This window comes from Phodopus roborovskii, unplaced genomic scaffold, assembly GCF_943737965.1.
Source record: "Phodopus roborovskii unplaced genomic scaffold, PHOROB, whole genome shotgun sequence".
Taxonomy (NCBI): domain Eukaryota; kingdom Metazoa; phylum Chordata; class Mammalia; order Rodentia; family Cricetidae; genus Phodopus; species Phodopus roborovskii.
The window spans coordinates 76,867,501-76,895,126 of NW_026126418.1; the positions used below are offsets into that span (position 1 = coordinate 76,867,501).

General features: G+C 44.8%; 1 protein-coding gene across 1 annotated transcript in view; it reads right to left on the reverse strand.

Annotated features, from left to right (window-relative positions):
- The window catches only part of Ttll11 (tubulin tyrosine ligase like 11), a 239,613-nt gene that overhangs the window by 203,181 nt on the left and 8,806 nt on the right, over nucleotides 1-27,626 (reverse strand). The window contains exon 2 of the mRNA XM_051185303.1: nucleotides 3,309-3,405. Coding sequence (XP_051041260.1) covers nucleotides 3,309-3,405 — 97 coding nt within the window. The remainder of the gene's footprint in view (nucleotides 1-3,308; nucleotides 3,406-27,626) is intronic.

A 27,626-nucleotide genomic window follows, 5' to 3' on the forward strand; every position in this document is an offset into this window, starting at 1 on the left:
GTGTGGGGGAGAGGCACATCCTTTTCCTCCAGGATCTCACTCAGCCTGTCTGCCTCAGGCTCCATGTCCTTTCCCCAGCACAACACTTACACTGAGACTCTCTTACCTGGACCAGTGCTCGACAGCTGGCCACCTCACAGCCTCCTTGCTGAAGCCCCTTTCCTACCTACAGGGAAGCCCCTGACTGTGCCACCTCACATCTCACACCTGGAATCTTGGTAGAAATCCACTGCCTGCAAACTAAGAAATGACAATTTTGGACTGTCTAAAAGCAAAGACAGGGCCAGGTGTTGTGACACACCTCTGGAATCCCAGAACTCAGATACTGGAGGCAGGAGGATCACAGCAAGTTTGAGGCCAGACAGACAGACATAGTGAGTTCAGGCCATCCAGGATTACAAAGAGAGACCTTGTCTCAAAAACACAAACAAAGCACCACTTAAATCAGAATATTCGTGAAATATATTTTTGGACAAAGAAAATTATGCATAGAAAAGCAAGTATCATCTAATACAGTGACACAGATAAGATAAATTCCATTATAAGTGTCCTAAAGTTCTCCATTTATGCTGTATTTCTAGCACATTCTCTCCTGGAGTGTCCACCAGGCGTACTCTAGGGGATATGCCATGCATGGGAAGTGCGTATTTAGAGTAATATAGTGTGTGTGAGGCCACAACAGGAGCCATGAGTCAGTCATTTCTGGCTGGAGTTACTGCTGCCTTGGCGGGTTATTGTCTGTCTAAGACAGAGGGTGTGGCAGCACTGTTCCCTAGGTTCCCAAGGCTGCTGTGTCATCACAGATAATTAACTGCTGTTTGCAAAGTGGAAAATTACAAGTTCCAGTCACTGGCATGTTGAGTATAGGATGGAGCACGCTTGCCCCTTTGGAATGAATGTTCTTGTATAAAGCTAGTCCTTCAGGAGTACTTTTTCCTCTGTATTTTCCTGATGTAGATGCTTAGCTACTTCTCTCTCACTGTCAGCATCAGGGGAGATGGGAGTGGAAAGGAAATGTAGAGGAAGCCTCACCAACAAACTGTGAGTCATGTCACCAGAACTCTGCACCTGAGTGGTGTTGTCGATGTGGAAAGTGTTTTATTCCGTGACCTCAAGAAGTCCTTTTTTAATTGTTATAGAAGTAGCCTCTTTGTGAGCAGCAAGACAGGAAAAGATAGTAGCAAGCCCATTAAACCTGTGTGCAAGGACCATGGATGGCTTCAAGACTCTCTTGCTGTCTAACAAAACCCTTTCTCCTATCTGAGAAATAAATTTGCTCTTGGAATAACTTCCAGCTTTGTTCACTCAAAACCATTAATGGTGACATATCTGTTATGTTGGCAACATAGCTAACATAAACTTGAATTGGTAAGCTTCATAACACCAGGCAGGAAGCTAAAGCCCCAGGCTTTTCTGAGTGATCTTGTGACTCTACATAAACTTTGCAGAGGTCCTCAGATGACGAGAGATGCTGGCACCTATGGGCCAGAAACAAGTCTACTAAAGATAAATGTTCTGCATGGACTGGCAACGATGTTGTACTTCCTACCCTGGACCTTTCCAAGTGAACCAAGTACTGCCTGCAGTAACAACCTTGAATGTCTGAGTTAAAACCCTGGTGAACATGACAAAACTAGTCAGTGTATAGCTATGTATATGGATACTGGGTTTTCTGAGAAGTGGTGTTTTTGTTGTTTGTTTTGGTTTTGAGACCATGGCTTAGGCTAGCCTGCAACTCATTATGTTGCCCAGGCTGGCCTCAAACAAATACCAATCCTCCTGTCTCTGCCTCCCAAGTGCTGCAATTACAAGTATGAGCCACCATATCTGGCTAGCTGGGAGGCCTTTTCTTGAACATATGGGATGGGATACTAAAAAGGGCAAATTAACTCTCTCTTCAACACAAGATCAAAAGATATGACACTCACAAGGCACTCTGCTATGGTAATTGCACTGTGAGGTTGAAATATAAAAAACAATGGTCATGGTTAAAGTCTGAGAGAGACAGCTCAGGGGTGAAGAGCACACAAGTGGTGGCTACCAACCAGCTGTCACTCCAGTTCCAGGGTATCTGATGCCCTCTTCTGGCCTTCACAGGCACTGCACACACATCGCACATACACATACAGGCAAAAGGCTCATGTATATAAAATAAAAAATAAAGAAATCAAACTTTGAGAGAAAATATAATCTTACATAAGGGATGGAACTTGAGTGATTTTTTCCTTTAAAATTATTGTATTATAATAGAATATAACATTACAATACAATGTATTAACAAAATTAATGTGAGGGAGGCCTGTATCTGGAAGCCAACCAAACACTCTCTCCTCCCTAAGGAGTCCCGGTACCCTTTGCTTCTGTCATCACACAAGCATCAGGAATAGCGATTGCAGAGGAGATGGAGGTAGAGACTAACAGAAAAGAAGCGGACATGGAGGCTGAGCCCCACACATGGAGGTGATCTTAACCATTTTCTTCACCATGTCCTCATTGCAGAGTAAGTCACATTATGAGACTCAGCCATTAGGTAAAAGGTAGAGGCTGTGCACACTCTATGGCACTTAGAGTGGAGGCCGGGAAAGTCTAATGATACCTTCAACTATGATACTTGAAGAGAAGACAGATGGAGTCTTCGTTTCTGTGACCAGAAGCCTGGTACCTGCTCCAGAAGGCTGTACTTTCTTTAGACACTGTAGTGCCATCAGTGGACCCCCTCTGTTATAGCTCCAATTCAGCAAGTTCAAAACATGTTCTTTCATTTTGTGTGTGTTCACATATGTGTATGGTATGTGTGTGAGTGTGCTGTTGAACACGTACATGCATACGTGTGTATGGAGGCCCATGGGTTAATATCTGGTACCTCTCTCCATCACTCCTCACCTCAATTCACTAGTGAAGTTTCCCCTGTTGAACTTGGACTTGCCCATTCAATTAGTGTGGCTTGTAGCTTGCCCTAAGGATCCTTTGTCTCTGCCCCCAGGGAGCTGGGATTACAGGTGGACCACCATACCCTGAGTTCTAGGGATTCAAACTCCAGTCCTGATGTTTTCACAGCAAGCACTTTACACACAGAATGCACACCTTTAACTTGTGAAGGCAAGTCTCTACCTTCAGCCCCTCAGGAGTGTTAGTTTTCATGATTCCCTGGGGAACTCCTTCCCCATGGCAACAGCGGCAGGCAGAGAACCGGCAGAGAGTCTCAATTAAGAGTCCTCATCTTTATCTAAAAACATTGTTGTGTTCTTGTGGAAGACTACATTCTGGTCCCAGGGATAATTTTAAAGGCTAACAGTAACAGCAGATACCTGGAAATTTGTTCACTTGACCGGAGAGTATGTCATTGTCGTGAAATGAAACTCCATGCCAGTAGATGTCACAAGGCAAGCGCCGGCCAAATGGGAACTAGAAAAAGAGGGGAACATGTGATTCATAGTAAGAATAAGAGGCACCACACTGGGGGCTCAGGGCTTACAAATGTCTGACACTAGGTAAATTCCATGAAGAAACACATAGATGGCATTGCTCAGGGCACTGGCGGATGTACCACTAGTTTGGCAAGCATCGTTTTTGCTTTAGTAAGCCTCATGGCTGCTTTTACAAAGGATTATTCCCATTTTACTGATTAAAAACTTAAGGCTGAAAGAAGTAGTTTAATATGCCCTGATTCATGCAGATCTGGTGAATATGTGCACGCAGGTTGAGGGTGGGTGTTCTGATTTAAACCTAGGACAAAATTACCCAAATCCTAAGTCCACGCTTCTGTCTCTTTATCTGAAAATGGCAACCCTCAACCCGGTCCCCCAAAACAGGCAGAGTCGGGCCCTCTCTCTCTCCCTCTCCCTCTGCCTCACATACAACTCCCCGTTGGATGCAGGAAGCATCCTTGACTGCAGAGACAGTCCCTGGGCCTTAGTGAAAATGTTTTGAATTCATAAATGAAGGAGCCAGGTGTGGTCACCTGACTCAAAATGAGCTCAGGAGAGTCTGCCTTCTAGGAATTTGAAAGTCAGAGACATCAGGCGACCTCTGCTGGCCCCTGGACCTAGTGCAATGAAAAAACCAGAACTGGGCAGCTGTGGATGACTGAGTGTAGGAGAAGGGACAGCGGTCTGCTGGGAGCAGGGCCAGCCCTGGAGAGAGACAGTGAGACAAGGCCATATCTCCTGGAGACAGAATGACCCTGTTCCTCAGACCTGTTGTTCTCCCCAGTCTGGCTGCCCACCTGCCCTTGTCCTATAACATACTCTGGGGTCCTGAGAAGATCTTCCCGGTGTTCTAAGTTCCTCTTTGGTACAAGCTCTAGGGTCCCAATTATTTTCAGCCAGAAAAACCCTTATTGAGACCAAAATGCCTGTTCTTCTGCTACATTCTGCCACCCTTAATGTCTGTCATTAGCAAGTTCTGCATCTGTAGACACAGTTCTTTAAAATGTGACTTGGTTGACCTTGTTAACAGGAACATGAAGACAGGCTAGCTCATATTTAGAACTCGCTTGTTAAAAGTCCAAATAAAGATAGATGACTGTGCATTAAATAAAACCATTTGATTTTCCCATTTTGAGACTGCACTCATCAGAATTTTTATCTGCTGAGAGTTGGAGGGTTACATCCTGATGGAATCATACGCCATGACTAATGAAATAGTGGTAGGGATGCTTCCAGCCATCCCAAATTAATACCGAGGCCAACAGACTCAAGCCCTTTAAATCTGCTACGTGGCTTCAAAGCTGTGCCACAGTGAGGCATACGCTATGACATCTATACATATATTTTATGTATAATTTGTAGCTTCTTGTTCATTTTCTTTGCTTCCAATGGGTGGTAAATTATTTATTTGGCAGCCGTAAATATGAAGAGTTGGAACATATGCACCTTCCTTCCAGCTGTTAAGTCTAACACAGAAAAAGCAAAGACAGCATGATGGAACTCTAAAACGCAGACTGCCCAAGCAACTGGACCATAACTGGAGTGACTTTATTGTCCATCATTAGTGACCAATACCAACTCCTTGCTAGTGTGCTGCCTGACAACAGTTTTCACCTGTGCCATTTTCCTTTAATCTTTAAAACTAAGTATGGTGGCTCACACACATATTTGAGGAACTTGAGGTGGGAGAGCTGCCACGAACTCGGGGCTAGCCTGGGCTACAGAGTAAGACCTGGTCATATAAAAACAAAAGCAAGCAAACAAAAAAGCCCGAACAAAGAAAATAATAATTAAAAAAAAACAAATAATTGCTGGGCGATGGTGGCGTACACACCTTTAATTCCAGCACTTGGGAGGCAGAGGCAGGTGGATCTTAGAGTTCAAGGCCAGCCTGGTTTACAGAGTGAGTTCCAGGACAGCCAAAACTACACAGAGAAACCCTGTCTCAAAAAAGCAAACAAACAAAAAAACCAAAAAAAGAAAAGAAAGAAAGAAAAAGGGGGGAGCCCAAATACTTCCAGCTCCTTAAGTTTGAAAAGAAACTATACTTGTTCAAAATTATTATGTTCCAGACTCTATATAGGTGCTAGGAATACAGAACAAAGGCCCCTGTTCAGAGCTTGAATGCATTCAACAGCAAAAAACTGAAGTCTTAGCCTCAGATGGAGAACAAGAACAAGGTGTCTGATTTCACTTCTGTTCAACACAGGGTTAAAATGATATCTGAGCAACAGGCAGAAGAAATTAAGGACACTGTCAATAGAACAGAGAAGGAAAATGGTCTCTGGTATAGGTAATAGAATCTTGTATGTAGGAAGCCCTCAGGATTGCATGAAAAGCCTTTGAAAAATCACGGAAACATGATATAACACCAAAAGCATGAACTACTTAAGAATTAACTTGGGAAGGGAATAAATGCCTTGTACAGCAAAAACTATAAAATGTTCTTCAAGGAAATCAATGAAAGTTCAAATAAAGGGAAAGAAATCCCATTTCACAGATTGAAGGGCAGTATTAATTAAGATGTCAGTACTATCCAAAATGAACTATAGATTCACTGTCTCTAACAAGACACCCATGATTTGGTTTTGGCAAGAAATAGAAAAGATCTTACAAGTAAATGGAATTACAACAATCTCTAATTTGCCAAGACAATCTTTAAAAGGATAAACACAGTGGGAGACCCTCACACTCCTGATGTCTAAGCTGAAAACAAAGCTACAAGCTTGTTTAAAAAAAATAACAGGCACATAGATATCAGCTGGACTGGCCCAAACTGAAAACACTAACAATGCCAAACGCTGGCTAGGAATCCCGGAGTGAGAACACATGTTTTCTGGAGGAAATGTGAAGTAGTGTAGCCACCTTTCCAAGACAGGCGGCAGTTACTTAGGAGACAAAAATACTGTTACCACTGTGTCTGGTAACTATACTCCCTTGTGTTTATTCAAGTGAGTTGAAACTATGTCCACACAAAACCCAGAACACAAGTGTTTATTGGCAGTGTCAGCCTCTTCAGTAGGTGAGTGGGTAGATGGTGGTGCAGACAGGGGATGAGACAAAATGTCCAGGAACCATTGTGCACATTGCTAAACAAAGGAAGACAATCTGAAATGGCTACATAATCTATCATTCCTACCATAAGGCACTATGGAAAGGGCAAAACTGTGGCAATGATAAAGCAATCAGTGAAAGTCAGAGGCTGCTGGAGAAGGAGCGATGGAGCACAGAGGATTTTCAAAATAGAGAAACTGCTTGTTGGCACTATAATAATAGCACTATAATGATGAACACAGGTCATCATTTCCAAAAAACACAGAGCCCATGTAAAGCACCAACAGTGTCCAAGATCAAATGAACTTACAAAAAGCACTGGATACTCAAAAATGCATAGTCATCGCCAGTTTGTGTTTACACCATGTTTCTTTCTTTTTTAATACTTTATTATTTTAAAATTTTATGTGCATTGGTATTCTGCCTGCATGTATGTCTGTGTGAGGGTGTCAGATCTTGGAGCTACAGACAGTTGTGAGTTGCTATGAGGGTACTGGGACTTGAACCCAGAGTGCTTTTCACTGCTGCTCTCCATGTTTCTTAATGACTTACTAATATGTGCCCCACATTGTGTGTAGTGTCTCAGCCTTCATGGCAGTCTTATGAGAAAGCCAGCACCATGAACCCTGTTTACAGACTGAGGACACACTTTGCAAGGGTAAATAATTTCCTCCAGTCACAGGACTGGTACAGGTAGAGTTCAAATCCTGATCTCCCAGATTCCAAGGTCCAAGCCACACATGGTAGCATGCACCTGTAATCTCAGTACTGGGAGCTCAGGAGGCAGAGACAGATCTTTATGAGTTTAAGGACATTCTGGGTCTACATAGCAAGTTCCCAGCAGCCAGGGCTAGATAGTGAGATTCTGTCTCAAAAAACAAAACAAACAAACAAAAAAGCCAAAGGTTAACATGGCTGTTGAGATGGCTCAGTGGACAAGTCTGGTGACCTGAATCCACAGAAAAGTGGAAAGTTGTCCTCTGATCACTACACATGCTCCATGGTTCCTAAACCCATGTACATAATTCAGAAAGATCTGATTCGGAGACCAAAGACACCAGCTATTGCCTGGATCTGTATCCTCGGGGTCTGTGGGATCTTAGACTAGAAACTTCGGGATCAAGATCCCAACTGTGGGAGGCATGCACAAGGTCCTTGTACTCACAGATGAACATCAAAGGAACCAAGAATGTTAAACACTTGGGGTTGTTCCTTCCAGGGAAGGGACACATAACCTGTGTCCCAGAAGGCTGGGAGCAGAAGGGGTAATTGCCTGGTGACCTGTGCATATCTATGTGGCTGAGTCCATGCTGGATTCTTCCCTACACCCTTAACTTGAGTTCATTTTTCTCAATCTGTATAAATGCCTCTGTGGGAGGTGTCACACAGCCAATCTATAGGACCCATCTTTATGGATGATGTCACATGTACTTTACAAAGAGCTTGAGGTAGTCATGTACACATGGGATTGATTTTATTTTCACCAGGAAAGTTTTCACCAAGTTGTGCTATATTTAAGTATACCTAAAATATGCTACCGAGGGTCAGACTCGTGGAGTTTGAACCAGTACCAGCTACTCAGTGATATTGAACCAAACTCCCTTTTTATATTTCACAGACTGTTACTTTGCAGGCCATGGTGGTTGCAAAGACACCCCACCCGCTCTGCTCAATAAACCCTTTCTCTGGTATTTCATTCTATTACTATACTATAGTAATATAAAACTGACTAATCCACCACTGCATGCCACATTTTGAAATAATCATTATAGTCAAGTATCAGTCCAATGTGAAGTACTGTAACAAACCTACCCTCATTGCAACACTACTAGCTTTGGCACAAAGAACTCCCTGTATCAGGGAACACACCTGTATGGACCCAAAATCATTCCCCTTCTTGTCCAGAGGACTGAAAACACACTTTAAAAGCAGCCCAAGACAAGAACTGGAGCCAACAAATGTCCTTTGAACATATTTGTGCTTAAGGAACTGATGCCAGGGTCTCTCTCTTAATATCCCAAAAGGTGTGTGTGGATTAGAAAAATGAAACCATCACAGCTGATGAAAGTATAATTCACATTTGTGCACTTTGTGAATGGTTTCCTTCATAAAACTTCTGTGCAAACAGAAAGTCAGTGACTGAAGATAAAAGTGGGAAAAATACTTACTTATGGGCAAATATATATGTCCAGTACATAGAGAGGAAAAATCATACAAACCAGTGATTTAAAAACGGATGGTCTGGGATTGCAGAGATGGCTCAGAGGTTTAAGAGCACTGGCTGCTCTTCCAGAGGTTCCTGATTCAATTATCAGCAACCACGAGGTGGCTCAAAACCATCCATAATGAGATCGGGTGCCTTCCTCTGGCCTACAGGCATACATGCATGCAGAACACTGTATAAATAAGTAAAACTTTAATAAAACTAAACAAAAAAAAATGAAGGAACAAATACCAGATGGCCCAGGGGCTGGAGGGGCAGCCCAGAGGCTAAGAACATGTGCTGCCTTTGTAGACTTTGGTAGATTCCCAGCACCTACATTGTTGCTGACAACTCCTTCACTCCGGTTGTGAAGGATCAAATGTCTCTCCTGGCCTCCACAGGCACTGCACACACATGGTGAACACACACACACACACTGACAGGCAAATACGTCCATAAATAAAAAGTAAATGTCTTTAAAACCAAATATATCCTTATAGTGAACATAACAATTACTATTTATGCCAGATCTCTTGCATTATTTGTGCCCATTCTGTAAAATAAATCCCAGCTGTAGCGCACCAAGAACCAGGAGCCACATTGATCTCTCTACAAAGGTTGTGCTCTTTAATTCTACTAAGCTAGATGGCTTGACAACTAACCTGAGTCAAAAGTGAGCTCCCAGCACTGGCTGACATCTCAAAGAAGATGCTGTAACTGTGCTTAATACAGTTACAGCCCTGGCATCAGCTTTCAGTCTGTTCTAAGCCATGTGGGACCTCGTGAAGGGGACCGGGCTGCCTCTGGCGTAACTAAAACTTGATTTCCCAGGTGGATGCTTGTGATATAACCTGCATGTTGTTAAACATATTGATCCAGACCCAGCCAATCTTCAGCTACTGATTAGAGAGCCTTATGCTCAACATTATAGTAACAGAAGTTATTAACATTCCTTCTCACCTGCTCCCTAGAAACAAGCCAAACCACAGCCTGGGAGAAAAAAACCTAAAGGACGGATCCCATGCACCTTAGGAAGGGCACAGTCCCACTGTCTCTTCCTTCCATTCTTCTCCCCCCCTCCCCCCCTTTCCTGATTTCTTCCACCCACAGTTCTTTGCAGCTTTTGGGATGCTTATCGCCCCCCAGTGACCCCCTAGGTTCTTGGCAATGAGTGCCTTTTGTTTTGTGCATTTGGTGTCATTCCCTCATTGGATTTATCTCATTCACACATCTGAACCCAACTGTCATCTGGCCTCTGCTCTCCTAGACAGCAGTTATTTCAACTTGTGGCCACTCTCAATGAGAGTGCTTAAGATCCAGTTAGAAAGAAACCATGAAAATCATAGCAAAAGAGCATAGCATAGAAACATTCAGGAAACAGACTAAAAATTCACCACTGACCTTCCAGAAGGAAGCTGACTAAGCTCTGGGAGGAATCTGAACCCACTTCCCATCATGTAATAAATACCTAAAGCAAGGAGCAGCATTCACTTGCCTCACAACCATGGAGGCTTTGGGACATGGCTGGCTGACACTCTTGCTTTTGCTCCTAAGGTGAGACAAACTATTATAGTGAGCATATGGTGAAGCAAATCCACTCATCTCTTACAAAGAAGCAAAAGTATCAGGGTACCTCTCTATACCCTCAAGGGCACACTCCAAATGACCTATACTCTCCTGCTGAGCTGTATTTCCTAAAGGCTCCACCACTGCAATAAGGCCAAGGGTTGGGGACCCAACCTTTACCACATGGCCCTTGCAAGACATTCCAGATCCAACCCACATCACTATCAGATCCTGAACACAGTTCTAGCTGCCAAATATGAGCAGATCAAATCAAACCCTGGAAGCAGGCCAGCTCAACCCACTTCTCTGCTACTTATACCCCATGTAATGGCACTGTAGTCCTCCCGGACAGCTGAGAAGTGCCAGTCGCCAGCTGAGGACCATGGACAGACTCTAGGCTCCCTTCCCTTTGTGAGAATAGGGTTGATGAGGAAAGACCTCTGGATGAATGGGAGATCCACTGCCCAGCCTCTGGGGAGCCTGCAATGCAGACAAGTCCCTTTCCTGCTATTTGAGAACCTGGCTTCAAATCTCAGCCCTGCCAACTGTGGTGTCCATGGTTTCATCATCTGAGAAAGATGAACAGTACAATGTCCCTGGAGTGGGGTGCTGCAGAGATGAAAACAACCTCTCAGGGGAAAAGATGCCCCTGACACAGGAGCCTGGCACATAACAGGAGCTAAATTAGCCCAGTCAGAGACTGTGCGGAGCAAGGCTGTTCTTCCACTAATGGAGTCCCCTGGTAGGAAAGGCAGACAGGGAGCCTCCCCAGCCATGCCTGGTGACAAAAAGGAGAAGACACCCCAGGACAGAAGGAGAGCCTGCAGCAGAGCCACCTGATGACTCCAGTGGTGGCAGCAGTGCACACCTTTAATCCCAGCAGGAGGAGGCAGAGGCAGGCAGATCATTGTGAGTTCAAGGCCAGCCTGGTCTACAGAATGAGTTTCAGGACAGCCAAGACTGTTACACAGAGTAACCCTGTCTCAAAAACCAATCACAATAACAAAAAAGAATAGGAAGAAGAAGAAAGGAAAGGAAAGGAAGGAAGGAAGGAAGGAAGGAAGGAAGGAAGAAAGGAAGGAAGGAAGGAAGGAAAGAAGGAAATACCCAGGGATAGTGTGAGGTGGGTATGAAGTGACACTTAAGTGTCAGAGAAGCTGGGTGGATGATGGGGAGTCCTACATGCCTGAAGCTCAGGGCTCATGGAGACAAGGCTGGGGAGACCCACAGGGTCCCCATGTGGACCACACCAATGTGGAAGAACTCCCAGGCAGGCTAAGGATTGAACTTGACTTTGCAGGCAAGGAAAACTAGGGGAAAGGAGAAGCTGGGAGAACAAGATGAGAGCCGGAAAGGAGAGTGGACAGAGCAGACTCCATGAGGAAGCCAACCAGCCTCAGAGAAGAGGAGGAAGCCGAGCAGAGCTGGGAGAAGAGGAGGAAGCTGGGGTGGTGCCTGGGCCAAGAGACAGGCATAGACTGGGATGGGGGAAAGACAAATCACCAAGGACTTAGGGTACAGGACACTCCCAGGTCGGCACCCAAGGATCCTTCTGAGCTCCTTTCTCATGTGCCCATGAGCCGCCATTCCTGTGTCCCCTTCCCCAGGATGTAGGTGGCTGAGACTCCCAAGGAGAGGCTCATTCAGGGCTAACTAGTGCTCAGAGAAGCCTTCGGATTTAATAATGGTGGCCATGTGCGCGCGCGCGGGAGTGTTTCCCGGGAACACAACATTTACTCACCCTCTAATAGAGCCAATAAATACAGCTCAGGGATAGGTAAATAACAACCTTCTGCTAGAAAGTGGCAATTCTTGTGATCTAGGAAGCTTCCTGTTCTTGCTCACCCCTTCGTTATTGCAAATACAGTACGACACTCTGAGCAAGTGTGCCATTCATCGCTCACTAAGTTAACGCTAAAGCACGGTGTATTTTAGATTAAGCCCATTTGTTTTTATCCGCTCCTAGGAGTTATAGCTGGCAGAATTGTGGTGAGGGTCTGTCCTCTATCTCCACATCTGGTCCTAAGTCTTCAGTGAGGTCAGTATTGTTGCCAAATAGTGTAAGTGTGGGGAGGAACTATGTCAGTTGGAGCAGGAGGTGACCTTTCACCTCTCGTGACATCGGCCTTCCCTTCTGGATATCCACTCTGCTATTGACTTTCCTACCCATAAAGAATCTTAATAGTGCTGATTATATTAGGCAGGGGAAAGAAAAAAAACCCACAAATTTCCAAAGTGATTTACCTCTCAGCCTGCAGTTTTAATTAAAATTCCAGTTTATTTAGCAAATCGCTCCAGAAAATTAGATCCCAATTTAAGCACGATGTTCTTTCTCCACTTTCCAATTTATATGGGTGACACAAACAGTAAGACTGCTATGCTAAAAGTCCCCAAGTCTGTCGCATGGTAACTCTGCCTCTGGAAAGGAGACCCTATACCAATGATAAACTATAAAGTAACTCCATTACACTCTGGAAGCCATCAAGAGCCACCTCTCTGCTCCTGAGTCCCTCGCAGCGGTAAATTGTCATTTCACTGCTAAGCCCCAATTATGGAGTCTCTTCCTCATGGGAACTTGAAATGTTTATTAACTGAAATGAAGGCAAAGGCAAGGAGGCTTCCATTTCAGAAGCCTTTCCTCCCAGGCAGGAAACCGCTTCCTCAAACGTCATACCTGCCACCTCTTAGCCAGAACCCCAGCAGCAGGTCCCTGGAGAAAGCTGCTCAGAAGGCCTGAAGACAGCAGGTGGTCTGGGGAGACAGCGCAGTCTAGTCTATAAAGCACTTGCCTTGCAGGCATGAGGATCTGAGTTCTGTGCCAGAACTGATGTTTAAAAAGCAGTGTCAGGAGCTGAAGAGATAACTCAGGAGGCAAAGGCATTTGCTACCTGGGGACTGGAGAGTGAGTTCTAGTACCCAAGGTAAAAGAAAAGAACTGACTCCCACAAGTGTCTGCTACCTGTAATCACACACATGCACATGCACACACATGCTCACTCATACACATGAATGCACATCCACACATTCACACATGAGTGAATGCATGCATGGATGCACACACACACACACACACAGACAGAGAGAGAGAGAGAGAGAGAGAGAGAGAGAGAGAGAGAGAGAGCATCCATCATGGTGGCGCTCATTTGTCAACCCAGCACTATAGTGAGGCAGAGAGAGCTGGGTCCCTAGGGTTTGGTCCACCAACCAGCCAGCCTAGTTGTCCCTAGAAGTAGCTGCTCTCTACCATTCCACAGAAGAGGCAGCTGGGGCATGGGGAAGTGCAGGGCACCTCTCCTAATAAGGAAGAGGGAGGCTGTCAAGAAAACATGGAAAAGTCCCCCACAGGAGGAAACCAAAAGCCAGAGCAGAGACTGAGCGAGAAGATTGCAAGGTCTGCCGGTCCTGGCCTCTGTGGTCACTGACTTGCTTGCTGACCTTGGCAGGCCTAATCCCCCTTGCCATACACAGGTTCTCACCATCCTACAGAATCTCCAAAGGCCTGTTCTTCTGTCCCTTTCCAATATTTGAGGATGTTTTGGGCTCATTCTGAAGCACCCAGTGCTGTCAAAATAATGTCTGGGGAAGGGGGAAAAGAGGGAAAGGGGGAGAGGTTTTTCCCAAGGACTCATTAGATGGAGGTAGATGGGCTCAGGCCTCCCCTACATTTATGTCCTCCTTCTGACCCCCCAAATTAGCCTGAATCTCACAGAGAGATCCCACTGTGATGGCAGGTCCCATGTTAAGAGCAATTGATCTTATGCCAGTAATTCTTATACTAAAAGTAGTGGGTTTGTAGTATATGCTGTGTGGATTACACAGTCTACTTCAAACTCACCTTCATGGCAACACTGTTGAAAGATGAAGGAACCAGAACGCAGAGCAGTTAGACAATGGAGTCTCTGGTGATGGACATAAGGGGTAGAATACGGATGGGAACCAGCCCCATTACATCTTTAGTCCCCCAAATAACCAAGCCCAGGAGAAAGAGATGGAGTTCCTTCAACCACCATAAGATTCTATTGATGGTGGCCTTATCCTATGTGCCTGGCTAAAGGGGAAGAAGGTGGAAGAGGGACAAGGAGAAAGGGATTTCCCACTCACTCTCCAGAGTGGAACATCAGCAGGGCACCTGCGTCTCTGCCTGGCCTAGCCCTCACCAGCCTGTTTCAATGCCCAACGGATCCCTGACAGTAGAATGCTAGGACAGGACTGCATCTGACTCCCCATGGCTTTCAGAAGTGCAGAGCTTACAGCTGGCAGAGTCGTCCTTCAGGGGACTGGAGCACAAGAATGGGAGGAGAAAGAAGCCAAGCAAACAGCAGCCACAGAGGAGACTGAAGCGTGGGTGGGGGCCTTCTGGGAGTGGTCATGGAGAAAGAAGAACCCAGAGACACAGAGGTAAATACATTCCTGCTGAGCCACCCAGGGCAGTGGGTTCTGGGAACAAATAACTACATTCCCAGCCTAGCATTGCATTCAAAGATGCTCTGAAAGGACCATGTTTTTGTATATTTTCAACTGACAGATGAAAACATCAAAGTCATACATACTAATGGGAAGTCGTGTATTGTCTGTACAATATTAAAATCAGGCTAAACATAGCTCTCACCCAAAACATTTTCTGTTTCTGGCGCATGAGATCTTGCAGTTTTTCTGTTCAAGTTCCTTTTAGCACAGTGGCCTCCAGTCCCACCTATGGGGCTGTGAATGATGGCATTTTCACACACACACACACACACACACACACACACACACACACAGAGTTTTTTTTTTTTTAGCCAAATAAATAGTATGCACCACCATATTTTGTTCATTCCTCCATTATAGACATGCAGACAAAACTCAAGTTACCACATTTGGTGCCGGGCACGGCTACTCACAGAGCCAGCACCTCACCAACTCTTCTTTCAATTTTGGGGGAGCCACCATACTTTTTTTCCTATCATGGATGCACAAATTTATGCTTCTATCAACAATGTGCAGAGATTCAGGGTGGCCAAATTTGTCCTCTGGAGAATCACAACAAAAAGAAAATTGAAATTGTTCAGCTATAGGGTTACTAGATTCAAGTTACTCCAGAGCACAATCTTGGCTGAAGTGAAATTACCTTCCCATGAACTGAGAAGTCACCCATGCAGGCCTTGGACCTCCATTCAGCCATTTAAACCAGGAGCCTAAGGACCTACAGAACTGGATATTAATGATCCCCCTCCCCCTCTGGCAGTGAGAGAGATATCAGAATAGCACTTCTGTTCTGTAGTTAAATCCCTACCTCACTTTCTAGCCTCCTAAACATCCTACAAAATAGTTAGCCACTTTCACCTCTTTGAACCAAGCACCAGTATGCATAAATTCAGGATCAAGCCTCCATGATGAGTGCACACATGATGGCTCACAACTCAAGTTCCAGGGGATACGATACCCTCTTCTGTCCTCAGAGGGCACTGGGTATACATGTGTATTTACATAATCCGGGTAAGACACTCACAATAAAAGTATTTTTTTTACAGAAAGCTTAGGGTGAAATATGGAAGTCATGGGAAGGTCTGATCCCTCCAGACAGGTAGATAAGAACTAACATGTCCATCTCCCATAGATAAACAAAACCACTGTGGAGAAGGACATATTTTGTCACACCTGGGTCAGTACAAGCCCTGAGACACATAGCCCACTCTTCTCAGTAGAACAGCCAGACATACAGAGTCTGTGGATATCAGTGTCAGCGTATGAGTCATAATTTGTCCCTAATGATGACTACATGGCCAGGCCCCACCTTCTCATTACAGTGCAGCTGAGCTCACAGCTGTGTCTAGAGCAGCACCTGCTGGCTCCTTAGGACGAGCTGCTCCTTTTAGGGCAAAGCATGCAAGCGATATCTTCCACTTCACTTGATGAACTTGGGACAACCTGGCTAATGGCCCAGCTCAGTCAGCAATGACAGCTGGCATTTTCCTGATGACCAGATAATGAGGCAGTTTCGTGTGTGTGTGTGTGTGTGTGTGTGTGTGTGTGTGTGTGTGTGTGTGTGTCCTCAATCACAGGACAAACCAGGAGGGCTTTCAGTCAATCTCCCAGCATGCAGCTCTGCAAACAGCCTTGTGCAGTGCACATTCCATTGTTTCCACACTTCATAGAGCTAGGGTGTTCCTGCAACAGCCTCAGAAACTGAGCCAATAGAGTCATTTCAGGAAAAACCTGTATCATGTTGCAAATAATGACCAGTAGAAATACCAGAGGACTAAGAATCAGACCAAGACTCCAGTCCTAATTAACTTATCTACTCGAACAGCATTAATCAAAAACTTATCATGTGTTAGCTTCTGGGATAAATAGTGGGATATAACACAAAACCCCAACCACCAGGCTCAAGGGACATTACACAGGAAGAGGCAGAAAGAATACAAGGACCCATACAAGGAGTGGAATGTTGGGGAAGGTTCCAGATATCACAGCAGCTGAGACTGTCTGCACAAGACCTCCACAAGACTGGGTCCACAATCACAGGGCAGTAAGAGGAACCCCTCCCTGAGGACTTAAGGGCAGCTAATGGCTGCTGGTGAAGGGAGAGACATTTTTTCAGTGATGTGGCCACTGGGAAAGCATCCATGCTTCTGTAAATAGCCCTCACCTATGCTGTTGTAAACACTGAGACACACATGGGTGCACACGCATACACACATACAGGGACAGAGAGAGAGAAACATGAAAGTAGAAGATGGGCTAATTAGGGAGAGGTAGGGGGGACAACCAGGAACAGGGGTGGATAAGAGAGGGTAATGGGGTAAAGATGACCAAAGTATATTATATGCATATATAAAAATGTCATAATGAAGCCTATTGTATAAAATATATGCTAACAAAACATTAAAATCTAAACTGCTTTCAAGATTCATACACTATCAGTTCTGTTACTGATGTTTCCTGCAAAAATGAACCTTTCACAACAATACTGGTACAAATCCCTGCTGGAAAATGTCACAAACTATTGAGTTCTCACTATTCACATAGAGAAAAATTACAATTATAAACATACTCTTGGGGCTCAAGAGATGGATCAGTGGTTAAGAGCACTGGCTGCTCTTCCAGAGGTCCTGGTTCACTTTTCACAACCACATAGTGGCTCACAACTACATGTAACCCTAGTCTTAGGGCATCTAACACCCTCTTCCAGCCTCAGGCACACACGTGGTACACGCATATACATTCAGGCAAAACACACACATTAAAAACAAACTCAAACATACTCTTCATGGGTTGGAGAGCTAACAACAGGTAAAAGCACTTGCTGTCAAGTCTGACATCCCCAGGACACACTTGGTAAAAGGAGAGAACCAACACCTGCAAACCATTTCCTAACCTACACACACACACACACACACACACACACACACACACACACACACACACACACGTGCACCACAGCACACATGTATGCAAACCCTGCTAATGCTAATGTTTGTTTCACCTCTCTTGAACAAGCAGCCATGTGCACTGGGCAGGGCTGCCAGTTATTAATTGGCTCCAGTTTGCCCAGGGCTCTGTCAGTCTTAAGCTTCAGAGCCCACAAATGTTAAGCCAGCAAAAACTGTTGGTCACCCTCAGGCCAGGGCAGTGTTCACTTGTCCAAGTTGCCTCTCTTGTAAGCCTGAATTCTGGCTGAATTCTGGGTAATTCCCAGGGTGGAAGGAAACACAGTTTTGAATGTGGATTGCCTAATCACCACCTGGATTTCAACAAGGCTTAGAGGACGTACATCTTCAGCAGTCAGGGTTTTTCTCTTGCTAAAGAATTCCAGGCAGAGATTTCCCAAAGCTGCCCTGAAAGCCTCCCCACCATCCATAACCTTTTTAAAGCATTAATTCCAGCCTACAACCCCATTGTTCTGTTCATTGCACCAGACTGAATGAGGAGATCTTCAGCACACACTAGCCATAAGGTCAGGATGAGTTACTGGAGACCTCAAAGTGAATCACAGCAGAACAGAATGGAAAGACTTGTGGGGGGCAGATTTTTGAGGTATGGGGGCGGGGCACATGATAAAACTTTGAGAAAGCTGCAAAGTCTGTAAAATGCTGAGTTAAGCAGACAGTCAGCTGTGAGGCGTTGTTTAGTCTAGTCTGCACAGCATCATCACAGACCATCACCCACAGAGGGCCAGTGGCACAAGACACTTGCGCTTTTCCCATCACTGCTTTCACCTCCCATCCACTCCCACTGATTGACAGCATTTGTCCATTTTACAAATAAAAGAAAGAAAGAAAACTCATGAAGACACACAGTTCATTCACATTCCACTGTGCCAGGAGCTGGGCACAGAGTAATGAATGGAGTTTAGACTCCTACAGAAATGTTGATGAGTGACTCAGCAAAGGGGGGTCAGGGTTGAGAAAACAGAGGGAAAAAGAGATGAAAGGAGACTTCAGACCCTTTCTACAGGGAATATATGGCACAGAGGACTTGAGAGAAAGATGTTCAGTTACATGACAGTTGACACTGTATGGACTGTGGGATGGGACTCTGAATGCTGACCTTAGGGCTCATGCCTCCAATCCAGAGTACACACCTCAAGTGGCATTCAGTTCCCAGAGTTGACACTAAATGTTTCCCAACCTAATTGATGCTAGCAGTCACTTTAGGGGGCTAAGGACAGAGGTAATAAAGACCCTGGAACTCACCCTTGCTGGGGAACTAGAGTTAACACGGCTCTGGGTGATCCTTACAGCAGACAAATTAGGATATGTTAAGTTCTGATTTCAGAAAATCTACAAGCCAGCATCTTAGTTTACTCAATAGCAGCCTCCTGGCCATTTTAAAGGATGGAGTGGTGTGTTGTTGTTGTTGTTTGCTTGTTTGTTTGTTTGTTTGTTTTTAACTCTTTGGGGGCCTACCATGCAGCTCCCAAATAAATTAACCCTAATCCTAACTCCCCGCCCCCACATCTCCTTAAACAAATGCAACATAAAAGAATGCAACACATCTTTGTATCCTTAAACAAATATTCTACAGTATAAACAAATGTAACACATCTTCAACTAATAATCTACAACAGCGTCATTAAAGTCATTCAGCTTTCTAAGAAGAAAAAAAATGAGAAAAAAATAAAATAAGAGCCCCATGGGGCTCAATTAGTCAAGCAAAAGGCTGTGGTCCTGTTCCCTGGGTCTTTCATTCTGGCTTGAGCGATGTCTCTCAGAACAGAGCCCATTCCTGCGCAGAGGGCTCTGGAACATGCTCCTAATATGGAGTAATTGCTAATTAAGGAATTGACAGAGGAGCCAAAGCAGCTAGATCATAAGAAGCCACCAGCTTCCATTGGGGAGAGGCATGGATTCAGACTTGAGTGGCAACCTAAGTTCAAATCCCAAACCTATCATTTACACATGAAACATGGACACTGTATGAACATCTCTGATCTTCACCCTCCCCAGCTACAAAGAGGCTAATCAGCCCTGCTCTCCAGAACCACTCAAAGAACACAAAATAACAGAGGTGGTGGATTGCCAGTTGGGCCCTTAGTCGATATTTGCCAACAAATAATGACATGAGTAGATTTATAGCTGGCAGAGAAAATAAACAGGAGGAGAAATTTAGGAAAAAGACTAAGGATCGAGAAAAGGAGAAGATTCAAACAAAGATTGGGGGGGGAGCGGAGTTAGGATTGGGGTTAATTTATTTGGGAACTGCATGGCAGGCCTCCAAAGAGTTAAAAACAAACAAACAAAAACTACACTACTCCCCTTTGCTCCTCTTTCTTCTGTTCTCCCCTGGCCAGAGTTTCACACCCTTGCCTAACTATGGCTCCCCACCATGTCCACCCCTGTTTTTCCAGGAAGTACTTGTCACCCAAGTCTCTCTTCTGCTAAACGAAAACAGTCAGAAACTGTCAAAATTATGTTCAGTGGTCTATTCTCTCCGGGTGGGGTGCTATATAGTTCTCCAGGCTGTTCTATTGTCCACTGACTACCAGAAATGTTACCTCATTCCCAGCCTTCTCCACCCCATTTCTGAGTACTTTATTTCCTTACCTGTGAACCAGCTCTTTAGTGTGTGTGTGTGAGTGTATGTGTGTGCACGCGTGTGTGCACATGTGTGTCTGTATGTTTTGGTGTCCTAGTTTACTCATTTGTAAAATAGGGTTATAATAACCCAACTATGAGGGTAGTGGGGATTAAAGATGCCACTTGCCAGAGTGCTTCACAGTTAACGAATTGACTGGAATTACCATTTTCTAAGTAAAATTTAAAAAATGATGCTGGAACAGTGACATTTCAGCTTTCTTAGCCCACTAGTAACTAACTGCTCATTAAATATATCATTGGTATTTCCTTTGTATTTAATTAATCTATTTTATTTGGATGTATTTTTTTTTCTTATTTGCCAACTTTCATTTAGCTTTAAAATTAGATATGGGCTTTATGCATAAGGAACATGTAGGGTTTTCTGTATGTGCACAAATAGCACACTGATTAGCATTAATCAGTTAACACTGATGGTGTCTCTGAGGCCTGTCTCCTTTTAAGGAAAAGGCATTCTCAATTTGGAAAGTTCTCCCTAGACCTTCCTGAATTTGCCTTATTTCACTTGCCCTGTATTTTTATCCTCAACAAAGGACACTGATTTTAGCCTAGAGCAAGCTAGGAAAGCTAGTAGGAACTTTTCCTGTCGTATTGACATCTTTCCATTGGACTTGGTGCTTCTACATGAAACCTGTCACAGGTAAATTCCAGAATGGAAAGCCAACAGTTCCCCAGCAGAGCATTGGTGCCATGGATAATTCCATTATTAGGCAAGCATGTGTCAGCATTAACACAAGTCTGTTCAGCTCCTTACCCATTAATCATATGAGAGCCATAAGAGCTATGGTTGTGATTTCTCCCTTGTGTAGAGGATGATATTAAGGCTCATGGTGGTATAGGAAGCCTACCCAAGCTTACAGAGCTGTAGCAAAGTCTATCCTGGGCTGGGTGGCTCCAGAGCACCCACTCTTAGACCTGCACTGCTCTGCCTTCCACATACTGTCCATTTTATCCTAACAATAATCCTAAGGTAGAGAAAAGCCCTTGGACCACAGCAAGTTATGCTTGGACACCGGCTTCTGGCTGTAAGGGGTAACTTTTGTGTTCTTTAGGACCTCTTAACCAGCTTGAGGGTAATAAGAGAGATGGCACCATTATAAAATCAACAGTTAATAAAGGTATTGTTTAAAGAGTGGTGCATGTGGAAAATGAGGCACTTCTCAGCAAAACATGGATGGAATCACAGTTGGGTCCCCAGGTATGTTTTTACCTGGAGGTACTACAGTGGCATGGTGTCCCTTAATGTGCTGAGTTTTATTCGTAAATAACAGATTTTTCTGGAAGCTATAGGAACTGAACCCAAGTTCCAGAAATGAGAGTAGACCTTAGATTTTAGTGACAGCAGCTGAAAAGCTGGAGAACTTTGGAGAAGCTGGGGGGATGGTCTGCAGGCCACATTACTAATGTTGCCATAAAATTCAAAATGCTTCTCACTATCCTTTACAAATGAAAGAAGGACATAAGGACCTTCCCAATAGGTGGTGGGGAGAAGTAGTAATGGATGGGGGGATAACTTAGACTGGAAAATGCTTGCCATGAGGGCCTGAGATTGGACCCCCCCAGCACCCACATAAAAACAGGGTGTTAGTGTGTGCATCTGTAACCAAGGTACTGGGGTGGGATGGAGCTTACCGGCTAGCCAGCCTACTCCAGGTGATAAGAGACACTGTCTCAAAAAACAAGGTGGAGAGTCACCAAGGAAGACCTCCACACACATGCACAAGTGCACAAACACATGTGTACAAAACACACATATATGCATGCATACACACACCTGTACACTCACACAGTGCACCTGTGGGACACTGGAGGACACACATCACTGCACTAAAGTCAGCATTCTACAAGTATTCAGTAAGAAAGTGGCACCACTTCTGCCAGCGTGGACTCTGGGTGGCTGGTTCTCATCGCACTGGCCTCAGGGAAAGGCCCATGCATGTGAATAGCATTTTATTGTTTTATTTCCACATGGTCTGAATTTTACTTAACTCTGCAGCTTTTTCCCCCAATGAAGGTAAAGAACACCATTGGTTGCTTAATGGCCTTTCCCACAATGAGGCCTTTATTAAAAAGCAGCCAAATGCTCAGCACTCAGACTGGGAGCAGGGCACAAATCTCTCTCCCCACTAAGCAGGGGAAGACAGTACTCAGCTACCCCCTGGTCCTCCTCCTCCTCTCTCTGTGAAAGGACACTTAGGAAAGAGGGTGTCATGGCCTGGAGGGAACATAGGAAATAGCCTTCTGTGGCTGGATGCCCGGAGGAGCCTCCTTTGGACCCCCACTCATCAAAAAGGAGGAAAGGGATTCTTGAAAGAGATCTTCCCCCTAGTCTGGGAGGCACAGCTTAGGGCAGGGCAGAGGGCTTGACTTGGCACAAAGAAAAGACCAGGGTGTGTATTCTGGCTTTTCCTCATCCTCATCCCTGCATATTAGGGATGCTGCCTAACGTGCATGGAGATAGTAATGCAGCTAGTGATGCTGTCCTTACTCTGTACTGAGAACTCATAAATCCTGCTTTGTCGCAGTCTCCACAGATTGGCTAGGCCACCAGATGTCACCTTAGTGTCTCCTCTACATGTTCCACTGTTAGGCTTTTATACTGGAGGGAACCACTCTCTGTTCACCATTTCACCATCCCACCTCCTGAATATACCTCCACAGCACAGCCAGAGGGGCTTTCTCATCTGCAAATCTGTGAATCTGGTTTCTTGGGCACACGTGCACACATGCTTCTCAAGCAGGCACAACCACCCTTCAGTTAGGTACACACACATACACACACACCTCTCAGGCAGGCGCACACACATACACACCCCTCAGGCAGACACACACACACACACACACACACACACACACACACACACACACCTCATGCAGACAGGCAGCCACACACACACACACACACATACACACACACACACACACACACACACACACACACACACACCTCAGGCAGGCAGGCAGTCACGCATGCGCATGCACGCACGCAGCACGCATGCACACCTACTCAGAAGCTCCCTGAGCTCTCAGTCTGAAGTCTCTGGCATGGTTCTGCCTGCAGTGCCCTTCCCCATCACCCCACTGCTTCCAAGTCTTTGAAGCACAACTAGCCCTGCCCCTCCCCCCATAGCTGGCTCACCCACCCCAGCTCTCCCAGAAGGACAGCCCCCACAGGGTGTCACTGCTTGGTTTGCCCAGGGCTCAACGGGGTTTGTGGCACAAAGTCAAACCTAAAGAAATGTTTGAGAAAAGAATGGGAAAATTATTCCATCCAGTATTTATGAAAATCTGATTCTACACTATTGCAGGCATTGTGCGCTGGGGTGTGAGGATCCGGTAATAAACAAGAGTGAGGCAGACAGACTGGTCCTTGTAGTACCTGAATTTAAAGCCTGTTGGTAGAGAAAATACAGCACACGATAACAATGGAGCTGATGCATGTTGTGGAAGGGGAACCCAGAGAGCAAGCATCTAGCTCAGGCAAGTCATCTCCTTTAGAAAGGGGGGTTTTAGTTGATACCCCAAGATGGAAGAAGGTGTGGGCACAGGAGAAAGAACAGAGCACCTTATGAACAGCAACATATCACGGATCTGGACCTGAAAACAGTGGGAACCAGGAAAGAGACGAAGCTTCCATTTTCACACAAGTCTTTCTGGTGCCTCCAGGCTGACCTGTGCCTCCCTCCTGTCTCCCAGCACATTTCATTCTTCAAGTAGAACTCAGTCCCAAGGACTGGGCTCACCCACCCTCGTGGCTTTTCCATCACGTTGTTCTGTGCAGGCTTTTTGTTAGCATTTGGAATTTTCTTGTTTTATTTAGGATAAGGGCTCTCCCTAGATTGCCTAGGCTGGTCTTAAACCCCAGGCTCTGTTGATCCTTCTGGTTTTGACATCCAAAATAGTTGGGGCTATGGGCTCTGGCCCACAAGGCCAGCTTAAATATTTTAAGTATATTTTAACTCTACAGAGTGTGCCTGCTGAGTGATAGCTATTACATAGTATTGGCATGCTGTCATAATAAAATGATTTGTTGGTTTAAACTAACACCAAGAAACATTCCATCTTATTAAACAAACAAGGTTATTTTCTATTTTGGTGACTCAACATTTATAAGGAGGCTTTTCTGGCAGATGGCAATCAAGTATCTTATTTTAACAAGCCGGTGTGACAAGATGACAAGTGGAAGACACTACTGATCTAAGAGCAGCCTGTGTTTCCAAACAGAGGTTGCTTTCGCAGGTGAGAGATAGCTCAGGACACTGAACACTTTAGAATCAGTGCAGTGGTTAAATTTGAAAATTGCACTCAGTCATCTTATGTTCAAGTTCAAATCAACAAATACTCCATTATGATACAACAGAGTATTATTTAATAACCAGCCAGCATTAGCTAATTAATAATCTATTACTCTAACAAATTTGTCAATAATAGGATAAGTCATATATTGACCACTATTTTTTTCCTAGAAGAGGAAGCCCCTTTTTCTAGTTCCCACAAAAGCCAGTATAAGACAACTGTGGTCATGGTTCAAAGGGCAGTGTCTCACTCGGGCATTCTCACTTGGAGAATGTATTTGTTGAGCAATAATGAAGACCTCCTAGACCTAGGGATTTAAAAGCTGCCTCTATATGCTGTGTTTCACTTCACTTTCTAGAAACGTTCAGCTCACTCTAACGGAACACTGTTGGATAAACTCATAAAGCTGCAGTCCTCGGTGGCCATCCCAGACTTACTAAATTGTCACGCAACAGGGACCATTTGTTTCTCCCTTTGATCCCCAGACACAGGGCACTTTTTCCAACAAAAATGTCTTAGGAGTAGGGAGCTTTCTGAGAAATAACAACCATTAGAAGAACAGCTTTGCAATGTGCCAAGAGACTCAGGTAAAGTTTAGTTGTTTCTGAGAAAATGTTATAAAAATCCAGGAAGATGGTAAGGCTTTTTGTGAGCATTCTCTGATAGCATGGGACTCCTGACCAAAGCGGCAAATGCACGAGCTAAAGAAAACTTTATGGTCATGGGGAAGGAGCCTTGTCAGACCCAAGGCTTTCAGGGGCTCTCAAGAGAGCTGGCTCCTTATTTCTGGCCTGAGCTTCACAATGCCAGAGACCGGCTGAGCACACTGGCTGGGATCCCTCTATGTCATCTCCCTTGAAAGGAAATCATCATTTGAAGGCAATCCAAGAATTGTCCATGAGTGAGATGCCACAGCTCAAGCCCACTGCCACTGAATGCTTCTCTGTGCCAGGCTTCAGCAGATGAAGACGACGAGCTCCCTCCCACAGAACTTAGAATCCAGGTGGGGAAAGGCTCTTCATTGGTCTGCTCCCCACCCATCAGCACCCGGCTCTAAGGCCTGCACAGCATCCTGACCTACCTCTCTGCTGCAGTCTTCCCTGCAGCCCATTCTCCATGGACATCAGAGGTGTCTGAGTAATGGTCTTCCTGCACACTTAGGCTATGACCGGCCTTTGACTGTGCTCCGGGCTTCTAAATGCCTGCTGGCTAGCGGAGAATCAGACCAGAAACTCTCATGCAGGCCTGGCCCCCAAGAGGCCACATCTTCAGTAGATGAACTAGAAGAAACCTGCGTTTTCATGGCCATGGTGAAGACAAGGAAAAATAAGAGGGAAAAGTTTCCCTCAGAATACCTACCATAACATCTCATGGAAGAGTTGAGAGACAAAGTCATACTAAGTCTAGAGTTTAAAAAGTACAACACACACATGCACACATGCATTCTCTCTCTCTCTCTCACTCTCACTCACACACACACACACACACACACACACACACACACACACACACTATTAAAAGTTGGTTGGTAAGCTTTTGCAGCAGTCACACAGAATGAAAGTCCTCACTTTAGACCCACACCTCAAAGACCAGCTGGAGATTTAGGTTCCAAACACACTAGTTCACCATCAAACAGGGCTTGAGACCTCAATCAAAACCCCACAAGAGGAAGATAGGAAAGAGAGACTGGATGAGAGAAAATATTGCAAAAGGAACTGGGTGAGAACTTTCTAGAATCAGTGGGACACCAGACCTTAGAAAATGGAATCCCCTCAAACCCTAAACAGAATAAAAGGGGAAGCCTCTCTCCTGGAAGTGCTTCAGAGACTCAGGAGACATCTGAAACACACGGAAGACTTTAAAGGAGTCCAAAGGAAAAGCAAACCCAACTAGCAAAAGGAAAAAGACTGCCAGCACTCCCCAACAGCAAAACGTGAGGAATGGCACAGTATCTTCAAGGGGTGGGTCATGTAACTAACAAGACAGAGCCGTAGTGAACTGTATGTGTGCCATAACATTGTCCCTCAAGAATGGGGGAAAATAAGGGTTACTTTTGGTAAAATAAAACCAGATAGAATTTATTATAAATAACCCATCATTAAACTATTACAGGATTACATTCAAGGGAACATTGTGAGCCTGAGTAATAAAATAAAACAATCAAAGAAAATGACAAATGTGGGTAAATCCAAAGACACTAAGGCTATATAAAACATCTAACTTTTTAAATTGATGGAAGGATAAAATAACAAAAATACTACTGAATGGAAACTCCCCTTAAGGTCATTATGTTGCTAAGAGAATAATGAGATGAGCAAGATGGTTCAACAGTTAATGGTGCTTCTTACCAAGCTTGAGGCCATGAGTTCAATGCCCAGGACCACAAGGTAGGAGAGAACAGTCTCCCAATAGTTGTCCTCTGACTTCTACATGTAAATCATAGTATGTACACAGCCATATACGTACATATAAAATAATAATAAATACATGGTCCAGCAGTTAAGCGCACACTGATCTAGGAGAGTGCCAGAGCTTTCTCCAGTACCACATTAGACCTCTCACAATTGCCTCTAACTCCAACCCCAGGGTACCCAACATCCTCTTCTAGCTTCGGTGGACACTATCTTTACATGCACAAACCCACACACGAATACATATACAAAGTTAAAAATAGTAACAATAACCTAGCCTAATAACCAGGATAGAGATGGATCTTAGAGAACCTACGGCCACCACTCTACTAGATAAGCATCATTCTTTCTGTGTTTGTTTTTCTTTTGTTTTCTGAGACAGGTTTTCTCTATGTATCCCTGACTGCCTTGGAACTAGCTTTGTAGACCAGGCTGGCCTCAAACTCACAGAGATGTACCTGCCTCTGCTTCCCAAGTGCTAGGGGTTAAAGGCATGTGCCACCACCACCTGGCAAACTAGCATAATTCTCAACTGTATTCTACAACTTACCCTTTTACCCACAGATAAATGTCACCCCCCCCCCATCAAAGT